The 13386-nt window shown below is 49.7% G+C and overlaps 1 protein-coding gene across 1 annotated transcript in view; it reads left to right on the forward strand.

Moving 5' to 3' along the window:
• The window catches only part of RECQL4 (RecQ like helicase 4), a 249361-nt gene that overhangs the window by 129154 nt on the left and 106821 nt on the right, over nt 1-13386 (forward strand). Inside the window, exons 13-14 of the mRNA XM_086966354.1 lie at nt 8828-8964; nt 9919-10002. Of these exons, the coding sequence (XP_086822480.1) occupies nt 8828-8964; nt 9919-10002 (221 nt within the window). The remainder of the gene's footprint in view (nt 1-8827; nt 8965-9918; nt 10003-13386) is intronic.

Consider the following 13386-nt stretch of genomic DNA (forward strand, 5'->3'; position numbering starts at 1 on the left):
AAGCAAGGGGTGTAGTGAGCTGCCTGTCATCAGCGGGGACATCTAGGAACGCGCGCTACCAATGAAAACAAAACACAGCGGCCAGTAGGCGGTTAAAAAAATATACTGTTGGGAGACCACGATCTCCCCCCTCCCCGTGCCCCCTAACTCGCTCCTCCCTACACTTCTGAAGTGGAAGCATCTGTCGCCCTGAACAAATCCCAACCATAAACTACCCCACACTGAGGGGAAACACTAATCTAAAACGGTTAGCAAGCGAGCAGTTAAGGACATGGCTAAGCTGGACCCCCTCCATTTATTCGGATGACTTGCTAACCGCTTAAAACATGAGATGATAAATTTGTAGCCCGCAAGGGGCAACAGTCTCGGGACTGCGATGATGCTCCAGACCCCAACTGAACCATTCAGAAGAGCCGGGCCGGCCCCGGCCCATGGGGTCAGGAATAGTCACGTTGCAAGGAGTCCCAAAGGGTGTACTGTGGAGTGTTCATCGCACTGTACCAGTCACACTCCCTCCTCCTCACCCGATCCCCGGACCACAGGGCTTCCGGACAGGTCCGAGTCTTACACAGCCCCTCGCAAAGTCGCACCGGGCCCAGGGATGCTGCCCAAATCAATCAGGGAAGTAGCTAAGTTGGGGGAGGGAGATCTCTGATTCGGAGTGCGGGCCGGAGAGCGCTGGGACCGCTGACCAGGATACCTCTCCCCGATGGTTGCCCCTCCTCCGGGACCCGGTCCGGCGCCGCTGGGACTTGTGCGCAACTTGTTTCGGCTGCATCTGGGCCCCCGAGCAGAAGAAAGGGTCGCTCCAGGCAGGAGGGGCCGCTCCTCCGTGAGCCAGGTCCATGCCGTCGGGGGTCGGGGGGGTTATCAAAGAAGAATGTCTTATCTTGGAAGATCACCTTAAGCCGAGCCGGGAAGAGGTGACCATAGCGAAGGCCCAACAACCTGAGTTTTTGTTTAACTGCGTCGTAGGATCGGCGCAGAGTCTGCACCTCTCTGGAGTAATCCGGAAAGACCATATTTCTGGAGTTCTGGAATTGCAGTGGCCCCTAGCTCCCTGGCCGCCCCCAGAATCGCGTCCCTGTCTCGAAAGTTGAAGAGTCTGAGAATAATGGGCCGAGCAGGGGCTCCAGGTGGAGGTTTGGGAGCAAAGGAGCAGTGGGCTCACTCCACCGCAAACCAGGGGGACAGTTTCTCTTTGGGCATCCAGGAGCGGATCCGGGACTCTATAAAGGTGTTGGACCGTCCCCACTCCACTCCCTCTGGAAATCCCAGTAGGCGAGGTTGTTTCTTCGCGCCCTGTTTTCGGCGTCCTCGGCCCTGCGATGCAGTTCGGCGGTCTGTGTCTGGGATTTGAGGGTACTCACATCTTCTTCCACCATGGAAATTTGGGATTCCGTCTCCGTGATGCGTGCCGTGGCGTTGCGCAGGTCCTGCCGAATTATGGGCACATCCACCGCACCTCCCCTATCGTGCTCTCCACAGAGGCTTGTGAGGTACTTATCGCCTGTTGGTTGGTAGAGAGATCTCCCCCGGTGATCCCAGGCGCAGCCGGAGCCCCTCCACTAGGGTCTTGGTCCGATGTAGTGAATTGGTCCATTTTTGTTTGGGTTGGAGGAATGGGGGTCTGGGTGGTGCAGGTTCTGCCCATGCCCCTGGAGAAGACGACCAAGCGCGCCTAAAGGGGATTCGGGGGGAGGCAGGCCGGCACCGCCGCCAAAACCCCTGCCACCCTATGTAGTGGCCGGTCACCACTCCCCGACGCCAAAGAATGGAAGCCTCCCCCCACCAGGGCTCAGTATGCAGAAGGTCAGTCTGCCTCCGTACCTCCGGCCACCACCACCCATGGATGAGGGGGGGCATCCGTCACCCAGAGGATGGAGGAGATTCCTGATAGAGCCCAACAGTCAAGAGCAGTGACAGTCCTCTGGCCAACAGCTGTGACCCCCAAGACCCCAGAGCGTCTCCGGCCACCTCCAGCGATAGTGACAAGGTCCCCGGGGTTCCAGGAAGGGGGGTGGGGGGAGCCACCCAATATGGTAGCCGAAGCGCTCCGCTGCGCGGCACTATCTCCAGCAGTCCAGCCAAGCGGTCAAAGCTGAGCACCCCAACAGCGACCCCGGGGGGAGCTGGCCACACGTAGAGCAGCAGAGGATGGGGCACCCAGTGGCATCAACCCTCCACGAGGCCCAGAGGTCAAGGGCAGCTGGTAGTCATCTTGTGGTCCCGGGAGCCAGCAGCCGCAGCAGAAGAGGGCCGGGTGCCCGACGCCCGCCATAAAGGAGGAGGGGCAGAAGGCCCGGACCAGGCCGGAGCTGGCAGACGCACCCCCACAGGGCCTCCCAATAATCCAGGAGCCGGGCCAGGAATGAATGCCTTGCCCCTCCGGGGGCCGGCGTCCACGGCGTCTCGGGCCGGCTCCCGACGTCACACAGCCCCCTGCTCTCCACCCAAGGATCGGGGAGACCTCCACACAGAGCTGGACGGGGGTCTGACGTCACCAGCCCCCGTCTGGCAGCAGCATCCGAAACCGGCGGTCCCCACTCACCGGGTTGTCGCCGCCGAAGAAACAGCAGGACTCCCGCCGGGCCCCTGGCGATGCCCTCAGCGCGAACAGCCGTGTCTGCCCCCAGCAGATCCCGTCCACACGGATAAGGAAGCTCCGCTCCGCTGCCCCGGGTCGTCGGGCGTCTCAACTGGTCGACATCGGAGGCCACCACCTCAGGGGGAAGTCAGAGGCAGCCAGCGGGGCAGCCGAACGCCAGACCATCAGGGCAGGGACATCAGGCCCGTAGACGAGACGGCGGGGAGGCCGCCATCTTAAGTGTCCGAAGGCCCCACGAGTGAGGAGTCCCAACGGAGGCAAGAGAAGCAACGGTGAGCCTCCAATTGGAACCGAGGCAATTTAAAAATTGAATTGTGTATTTTTTGCTTTTAATTTCCTTGTGCACTTACCCTGAGCACTGACCCCAGCAAAAACGCCAGTTAGTAATCCTGCTACAGCGGATCTGAGCGCTGTGACAGGGAAGGATTACACTGCCGCCATCGCGGCTCGAACGTTGGGACACGCCCACTTTAGAGGCCACGCCCACTCCGACTCACACCCTTTAAAAGCGCTGACTGCTAGCGTGCCAGAACTGTAATTGATCGACTCCTGAGGCGGAAGCCGGGAGTGAATGCTCGCACATTTTAAAAAATGAATTGTGTATTTTGTTGCTTTTAATTTCCTTGTGCACTTACCCTGAGCACTGACCCCAGCAAAAACGCCAGTTAGTAATCCTGCTACAGCGGATCTGAGCGCTGTGACAGGGAAGGATTACACTGCCGCCATCGCGGCTCGAACGTTGGGACACGCCCACTTTAGAGGCCACGCCCACTCCGACTCACACCCTTTAAAAGCGCTGACTGCTAGCGCGCCAGAACTGTAATTGATTGACTCCTGAGGCGGAAGCCGGGAGTGAATGCTCGCACATTTTAAAAATTGAATTGTGTATTTTGTTGCTTTTAATTTCCTTGTGCACTTACCCTGAGCACTGACCCACAGCCAGGTTCGAGGAGAGTCTGGTTGAAAGCATTATTGAGACCGCGCTATGTAATGATAAATTTCTGATACTCGGAGACCTTAATTTACACTTTAACAACCCTTCAGATAACGTTAGCAAGAATTTCTGTCAAGCATTAGGAGCCCTTCAACTGAATCAAATTGTAAGTGGTCCTACCCATCAGTTAGGACACCTGCTGGATCCCATATTCGTCAACTGGGGGGAAGTAGAAGCTATGACCCCTATCCCTATTCCCTGGTCGGATCATCATCTGGTACCTTTCACTATTCGAATTCCTGAAGGTAGGTCTCCGCAGCCAACGGCACTGTATCATCTCAGACGAAAATGGGCTACCTTCTCCCAGTCTAAGTTTTGCGAGGCGTTGACTATAGGAGGAAACCCTGGGGGGGAATGATGCAGACACGGCTAACACCTATCTCTGTAAGCGCATCAATGATGCGCTAGATTGTACAGCTCCTCTGTCAAAAGCCAAACCTGGTGACCTGTGTGCAAAAAACTGCCCCATGGTTCAACGATGAATTACGAGACACGAAAACCGCATTGAAGAGAGCCAAAAGACAATGGCGTAGGGCTCTCTCCAAGGATATTAGAGATGCCTACTTGACTGAGAGACGACTTTACCATGGCTTAATTAGGAAGTCTAAAGCTGCGTATTACGCGACCAGAATTAGCGAAGCTGGTAACTCGATGAAAGAACTGTTTTCGCTCTACAAAACTCTTTCAAGTGGGAAATCAGCCACTGTTCCTGATGACTGCTCGCCTGAGTCCTGCGATAGGATCGCAGATTTCTTTGCGGAAAAGATATCTAAAATGTATTCGGCATTTCCAATTCAACCCACTAATGGGCCAGAATTTGTGGAAAGCCCAAGGGAATGGGGAGACAGACTTAGATGGACCAACTTTGTCACCCCGCCCCAGAAGATCTCTTAAAAATCTGCAAATCTGTGAAGTTGGGATCTCCACGGGACCCTACCACACCTAAACGCCTAGCAGATAGCCTGGTGGTTTTAGAACCCTACATTAGGCATCTACTGGACGTGTCTATCAACACAAAGACCGTGCCCAAAGACTGGAAAAAGGCGGTGGTCCTACCCCTTAGGAAGAAACCTACTATCAGTTTTGATAAATTAGAAAACCTACGGCCTATCTCTCTCCTACCCTACTTGGCCAAAGTGGCCGAAAAAACGGTTAATCTGCAACTAATGGATTTCGTGGACAAAGCTGCCTTATTGCACGACACCCAATTTGGCTTCTGTCCTCGCCATTCAACGGAATCGGCGCTCCTGATGGCGGTGGAGACCCTACGGCAGGGGGTGGATAAGGGTCATACTATGGCCCTCATCCTATTGGACCTGAGTGCGGCATTCGACACTGTAGCTCATTCCACCTTGCTACAGTGTCTGAATAGAGGAGGAATATCTGGAGCCGCACTCCAATGGATCCATCCTGACTGGGAGCAGTTTCCAGGTCCGCCAATGTGATCACTACTCCAGAGACATAGGATTGGGTCAGGGCGTTCCCCAGGGATCGTCCCTGACCCCAACCCTTTTTAATCTTTATGTCTCCCCAGTGGCTCCGATTGCTGTGGGTCATGGACTGCAAATTGTATCCTACGCCGACGATACGGCGTAGGATACAATTTCCTGTAAACAATATCCTGTGCTTAAACAAGATAGCTGGTATACCCACGAACTGAGGGTAGCTAAACAAAACTGCAGACGAGCTGAGAAAGCTTGGAGAAAAGGGAAGACCGAGAGCAGTAGAGTAGCTTTCTTAGACACTCAATCCAAGTATTACAAAAACATCAAGCAAGCCAGGAAACAACATTTAACGCAGCAGATAGCACAGGCTGGCAACTGCTCTAAGGAGCTTTTTAACATTCTGCAGAATTTCATTAAGCCAACTGCTTGTGACAGCTCTGAGGACTTCTCACAAGAGCTATGCGATGAAGTCTCGAGATATTTTGAGGATAAAATAAATAACATTTATGCAAAAATAGTAACAGCCAATGACGCTATAAAAATTACTAACACAGGCCACCACCATCCTCAAAAACTAGTATCTACCAACAAACCTACCCTTTCATATTTTCCTCCGATCACCAACACAGAGCTCCTTTCCCTCTGCAGCCACATTAAATCTGGATCGCCTAATGACCTTATTCCAACTAAAATGGTCGGCCCCATGATTTCTCTTATGGGTCCGCACATGCTGGATGTGATTAACATCTCCCTAAAGAAAGGTCAGGTTCCTGCAGATTGGAAAAGGGCGGTGGTGAACCCGATTAGAAAAAAGGCATCTTCTCCTTGGACAGACCTCTCCAACTTACGACCTATCTCCCTCCTGCCTTACCTGGGCAAGGTTACAGAGAGGCACGTGAACACCTATCTTTCTCAACATCTGGAAGCGACGGATGGCCTGGACTATTCACAATCTGGTTTCAGTCCAAACCACAGCACAGAATCAGCCCTTCAGACAGTGACCAATAACATCAGAATGGCACTGGATGAGGGCAGCTCCATGATTCTGGAGCTGTTGGACCTTTCCGCCGCTTTCGATACGGTGTCTCACACGGTGCTCCTCGACCGCCTAGGTGAGGTGGGTGTGGAGGGAGAGGCTCTGACATGGATGAAGAGCTTTTTGACTGGTCGTGTCCAAGAAGTTAGGCTGGGCTCCCACAAATCCACGCTAAGGGAGCTCAATAAGGGAGTGCCACAAGGCTCATGCCTCAGTCCTACACTTTTCAATGTGTATGTGGCACCCCTAGCCAACTTAGCTAGATCTTTCGGGTTCACCCCGGTGTCGTATGCCGACGACACCCAACTCCTTTTCCCTTTCAAAACTCTCACATCTGCAATAAAAAGATCTTTTGCAGATGGCATGAGAGCCATTGCAGACTGGATGTCAACTAACTGTCTGCAGTGTAATGTGGGGAAAACGGAGGTCATGTGTTTTGGACAAGCGGCAACATATTGGTCATCCGACTGGTGGCCCGTGGAGCTAGGTCCTGTCCCCACCCCTAAGAGCTCTGTTAGGAACCTGGGAGTGCTCTTCGATCAGCAACTTACCTTTAAGGGACATGTTAATCAGGTTGCTGGCACCTGCTTCCGGGCTATTGGGATGTTGAGACGAGTCTTCCCCTACATACCAGACCATCACAGAAAAACGCTGGTGCAGGCTTTGGTCATCAGCAGGGTGGATTACTGCAATGGGCTGCTCCTCGGAGCAAACGAGGAGCAGCTCAGTAAACTGCAAGTAATCCAAAATACAGCAGCAAGGATTGTCCTGAACGCTCCAGCAAGGACCCCTTCTAATCCCCTGCTGCTGAGACTCCACTGGCTCCCAGTGAGGAAGCGAGTCCAATTCAAAACTTTATGCACCATACACAAGAGCATGATAGGAGAGGGCCCTAAATACATGGCTAAGATCTTTCAGTCCTACATCCCTGGGCGACCTCTGCGCTCCAGTCATCAGCAGCTCTTGCAGACACCAAGAGTAAAAAAGGCCAGACAAGGTGGCCGTGCGTTAGCTTATGCCGGACCAGCACTCTGGAATTCTTTGCCGGCAGAACTCAGATCAATCCCCAGTCATCTGAGTTTCCGAAAGACTCTAAAAACGTATTTGTATCCTGACAAATAACTGCCTTCCAGCTTCTGCACCCTATATTAGATACACACTCGGATTTAGCACACTCTCGTGGTACAGCAATAGCGCGGAGATACCCCTTCGGGGGTCTAGTCTGGCGCTTTATAAGAATATAAAATAAATAAATAAAATAAATACGCAGCTGGTTGTCTCCCTCTCGCGTGCACCCGGCCTTGCTATGGACAGCTTCAGGGCTTGCATGCAAGATCTTGCAACCTGGATGTCCACAAATTGCCTGAAATTAAATGGCAACAAGACCGAGGTGCTCGTGGTGGGGGGGAACCCATCTGTCTGGTCTTCGGCGTGGTGGCCCCCATGCCTAGGTGAGGCTCCAACACCCCGGCAAGAAGTCAGAAATCTTGGGGTCTGGCTTGATGCAGACCTGTCTTTCGGGCCCCTGATCGACAGGGTGACGGGCGTCTGTTTCAGCGTTTTAAAAAGCCTACGGAAGGTCCTAGCTCTCCTTCCCACGTCCGCCCGTAGAACGCTGGTGCATGCCCTCGTCACATCGCGTCTGGACTTTGGCAACCTGCTCTATCTGGGAGCAACCTGTAAGGCAATCAATCGCCTTCAGGTGCTACTGAATGCTGCAGCCCGCCTCATTTTAAAACTTCCTAAAAGATCGGACTCCAAAGCTGCCCTTCAGACCCTCCACTGGTTGCCAGTAAGGAGCAGAGCTGAATTTAAATCCCTCTGTACCTGTCACCGTATCCTTGCTGAGAAGGCGCCTGCACCACTCCAGCACCTAGTCACCAGGTATGTACCATCTCGCGCTTTGCGCTCCTCGCATGGAGGCATATTAAAGGTCCCTAGGGTGAGAAGGGCCCGCATGGGAGGAAGATCCTTTCGCTACCTGGTGGCGAAGAGCTGGAATGCTCTACCCTTTGATCTCCGTCTGGGTCCTTCTGAATCTAGCTTCCGGAGGAAACTAAAAACACACCTATTTTCAAGATAACCGGGTCCACTCCTCACTTCCGCTCCTGAGTTTTTCAGTTAGCGCGGGGACACGCTTCTTAGCGTAACCATGCGCTTTATAAATTTCCCTTATTATATTATTATATAGGTGGGCTGGGGAGTCGCAGCAGGTAGGTGCCAGGAGCCGATTTTAGCCGCAAGCGGGTGGATGTAAGACAGATGACGGAGGGGGTCCGGAGTACTCTTAGAGTGCGACCGCCATCTTGACACCTTAAGCCACGCCCCCCCATATTTTAAGAACAAATGTAATAAACGTAATGAAATGTATACTTTGTTATTACATATATGTAAGTGCTAGATGAATCCCAGCTCCGTGACATGCTACACTACAGTTTTGATATTTGAGATAATTGGCTACCCATTCTTCAGCATTTCAGAACGTATGCATGTCAATAGTAGTCATTAAATGAATAACTTGTGCCTAAGGTTAGATTCCTGAGTGTGCACTAAAGTCCGAGTCAATGGAGCTTGGCCATCAAGGATTCATAAGGCAGGTAAGGGCCCTCCACATGATCCTGCATCTCAATAGATATGATTGCACAGAAGAACCAATGTTATCTCAACCTACTCATTACGTGAATGTCTACGTGGTTGTGTGATTAGGCTTTTCTTCACATCATTTTGCATTGATTGTTTTACAGGTCTGTCCACTCTGGTTGTGCTCTCCACCGGAATGGGAAAGTCTCTCTGCTACCAGCTTCCTGCATACCTCTATGCAAAGAGGTCCAAGTGCATCACCCTAGTGATATCACCCCTCGTCTCTTTGATGGATGACCAGGTATGTCAACAGAAAAGGCCAGAGGGCTTTATTATATTGTTTTGTTGCTCTTGCTTACCATATAAATGTGCCTCACCCTCCAACACTTCCTCTATGCTCCCATCTCCCCTCTATTGACTGCCCCTTTCTTGAATTCCTTGATAATACTAAGTTCATTTTAACACACCAAGCCATCCTTTATAGTTTGTAAAGTAAAAGTGTAACACATTTTTCTTCAATTTCCCTGTTTAAGTTCACATTGCTCATTGCAACATCATTTTCACTGCATTGCAAGAAATGTTTAATTCTTCTCAAACAGTGGCATATCTTTATAGATGTTATCTCCGCAAGCTTCTCCTTTGCTACTTACAATGTTTGGGATGTTAAAAAATTTGCTGTTTTGTGAAGTTGAAAAATTATCCATGTAACTTTACAAAGGTTGCAAGCAAAAACTTTGCAACTCTTAATATAAGGTACACTCTTTAAATGCACTTTATATTAGAAAGGAATCAAAGTTAGGAAAAACAGGTTTGTTCCATTGGAATTACTTTCCTTGATGAAGTGGCAGAGAGCTAAGTTTCCAACAACATTATTTTCAGCTATTCCTTTATAACTCTTTGGGAGACAAAATGCACAAGCCTGTTGTACATTTCTAGGAAGCAAAGAGTCCAACACAAGTAAGAAATGAAAATAATTACAGAGACTTTAGTAATTCTGCAACTAGAAGTCTGAGCAGTGACAGGAATGGGTGCCCCTGAAAGGACCCGGTGCTACAGCGAAATGAATGAATAAGGATTCTACTGTAGCTCTCTATAACAAAGAAGATGCATCAAAGGTCTAAAGCAAAAACACCGAATAAAAACATGCAAGGACTCTTGGAACATAATAGTCTTAAAACTGTACTGGCCCTAGGTAATACTAAAAGTAAGTTGGTGGAGCTGTCGCTTACCCGCTGTTGTTCACATTGTACTCTAGGTCTCAGGACTACCCTCGCAGCTGAAGGCTGTGTGCATTCACTCCAATATGAGCAAGAACCAGAGAGAGGCGGCCATAGAGAAGGTAATCTGTTTTTCTGCCACCCTTTGAACGGTAGAGCTAGGCATCGAAGCCTGTGGCACAGGTACAGTACTATATGTAAATGTCATAGCGGGTGTGATCTCTGTGCTTAGCTTCTGTGATGAGAGTGGAGAGCGTGCTTGGGGTGAATAACCAAGCCAATGGTATTTTACTTTGTTTAGTGCCGAGCTTAGTGTTCACGCCATATCTTCCTCCATTACGTTTGTGCTTGGTCTCCATTTACTCTATGCTTTTCTCCACTTCCTGGGCTCCTTCTTTCCATCTACACATTAACAGTGGCCTACTAAAGAATATCCATCTAATTTTGAGAAACGAGAAAAGTCAAAGGTCTGTGCTGACTATGAAAACTAGCTGGCCTCACTAGAGCTATTCATTATTAACCTCTGCTAATGCTCTCTACAGGAAAGAGAGTCGCCCATCTTTTAATCATGGATCAAAGCTGAAGGAGAGGGTAGCTAATGATGGGGAGGAAAATGACCAGCTGTTAGTGCCTGATTGCATGTGGACTGTAAAGCTGGTCACACCATCGCCCGTTAATATCATACAATACAACCTAATGAGCATGCCCTATATCTCTCTCGTATATTTCATGTAACTGCAGTTGAACGTAAAAAGCAGCCAAAGGGTAGCCTGGCCCTGGATTGTACGCCTTCAGATAGCCCGCGCCAACCTCCGCATTCTATATAGGGTGCTAATTCCATTTGAATCAGCAAGGGATGCCTTGGCCTTATATTGTCATCCGACCTATAGCTGCTTACCTAGGTACACATCCCTACATAGCATTACTACTCACCATCTCCGGATGGCAGAAAGGACCTCAGAGCAAGCCCTCCCTCCTTATACATTCACCTCTCTTCAACACTTCATTGGCAGCGAAGCAATTCTACTGGCACTGCAACTAGTTCTTGGAACTCACTCCCATCATCACTGAGGACCCAACCGACCGCCTCGCCTGCAGGGAGATGCTGAAAACACACCTGTTTATTTTTTGGCTTCTTGCTGCTTTTTTTTCAAGAAATCACTTGATTTTTTTTAAACACTTGATTTTTCATTATGTAAACATACACAAAAGTTACATATGAGCAGCCTCGTTTACCAGTCCATTAAAAATCGACATCGCAAGTTCTACATGTGCATTATGATAACTCGATCAAAATTGTATTTGGCACGGCTAGTACAATGAAACTACGTAGCTGTAGGTGTATTTCTCGTAGGGCCATTTCTCCAAGCCCACCCCTAATTTGTGTCCCAGGGGCTCAGGTCTCTTACCCCCTGTTCACCTTAATCAAGTATATAAAGCAGCTTGGCATTGCGGGTTGTATAACACATTGTGTATGTTGAGGATATGAGTTACAATCACCCCACTCCCTCCGGCACAATACCGTTGTCCGGTTGAGAGTTCAAGGCCTGCTTGGCCGCTTCCACATATGTACGGAATGGGCCCCATATGGGCGGGATGAGTAGGGCATAGGCATAGGTCTCAGCATTTACATTGCAGTATGCCAAACTGCGTAGCCAGTCTTGTACTTTAGGAACTGTTTTCCTGCCCCAGTGTATAGCAACCTCCTTTTTATTTATTTTATTTTATGTGTTTTTATATAGCGCAGACTTTACCCGAAGGTGTCAGAGCGCTTCACATTAGGAACAGAACTGATACATGAGGAGAACATTACAAGTGAACAAATTACAAAAGCAAACGTTAAGTTACATGAGGCAAAAGTGACAATTGTGCGCAAACAAAGTACAAGAGGTAGCAGACGGTGCATTACAGGAGGAAAAAGTGACATAGGTGCAGGTTACAAAAGCGTACAAAGTACAAGTAGAGTTATAGTACTGCAATATATGGCAGATACTCAAACACAAGAACAAACGGTACGTAGGCAATGGTGGTACTTGTGCAAGTATTGAAAGCAAACAAAATGTAAGAGGTAGCAAACAGTGTGTTACAAGAGAAAAGTGACATGTGCATGTTACAAAAGAGTACCAAACACAGGTAGAAGGATAATACTGCAATAAATGGCAGAACACACTGTGAAGGCCCTTCCAAGGTCATGGAGAAAAGGATTCACTATAATGGAAGGTCTTCCTTCAGATAATCGAGAGGGTGTGAATTAAATTTGGAAGTGTCTTTGAAGGAGGAGAACTTTGAGGTCAGTTTTTGAAGGCCTGGGGGAAGGTGGTGGTCCGGAGCTGAGGCGGAAGTGAGTTCCAGATTCTCACTGCGTTGCCTGAAAAGGATTGGCCATTGATCATTCCTTCTTGAAAGTGGGAGGTTCCAGCAGTACATTTTCTGCATTACGTGATGGTCTAGAGCCTCCAGAGAGTTTCAGTTTATTTGCCATGCAGCGAGGAGAGGAGGAGTGCAAGGCTTTGTGGGTGATACAGGCAGTCTTGTAGATAGATCTTGCCTCGATTGGAAGCCAGCGGAGGGAGGATAGCATGTGTGTGATGTGGTCGCTTCTTTTGGCCCCATAAATGAAGCGAGCTGCTGAATGGAGAACAGATTTAAGGGGGGACGGGTGGGATTTGGGAAGGCCAGTGAGAAGAGAATTGCAGTAGTCCAGTCTGGAGAGGACCAGCAATTGGACCAGGGTTTTAAGGTCTTGCTCCGGGACGAAGCGACAAATTCCCCAAAGAAGGCGCAGTTGGTATCAAGCAGACTTTGCAATGGAGTTGTTGTCCAGGTTGACCAGAGTGGTCCAATAGGGAAGAGAGTGGGTATAGAGGTCAATGGCACTAATGATGGGGTCAAGAGAATGGTTGGAGCGCTTTGTTTCGAGGATGCAATTGAGGAGGGCTTCTTCGGAGATGGGGTCGAAGTTCTGCCAAATGGCTAGTGATTTGCGCTCTTCTAGAGGGGTAGGATGATCGACCTGATCAACAAGTGATTTCACTTTTTCGTCAAAGAATACAGCGAAGTCCACTGCTTTCTTTGTAGAATCCTCCAACTTGGAGGTTGGGGGAGAGCTGTTAGTATTCTTGATGAGATCAACTCGTTTTTTGGGTCTATTTTTGGCTGAGTCAAGGAGGGTTCTGAAGTGCGACGCTTTCCCAAGGAAGATGTGCTTGTGGTACTTGGATCTTGCTGAACGAAGCGTGGCCACATTTTCGGTGGAGGGCGCTTGCCTCCATTGTTTCTCCAGGAGTCTTAGGTGCTTCCTTTCTTCATAGAGGGATTTGTTGAACCAAGGTGCTGAGGGAATGGGCCTTTTCTTTTTGCTCTGGAGAGGAGCGACGTTATTGATTTCGACTGCAAGGACTGAGAGGCATTGGGAGGTGAGTCCGTCAACATCTTGTCGGTTCTAGCCTTGGAAGTGACAGCAAAGCTGATTCACAGAGGGAACTTGTGTCAATATTTTTAGTGTC

Source organism: Lissotriton vulgaris, chromosome 4_1 (genome assembly GCF_964263255.1).
Source record: "Lissotriton vulgaris chromosome 4_1, aLisVul1.2, whole genome shotgun sequence".
Classification (NCBI taxonomy): domain Eukaryota; kingdom Metazoa; phylum Chordata; class Amphibia; order Caudata; family Salamandridae; genus Lissotriton; species Lissotriton vulgaris.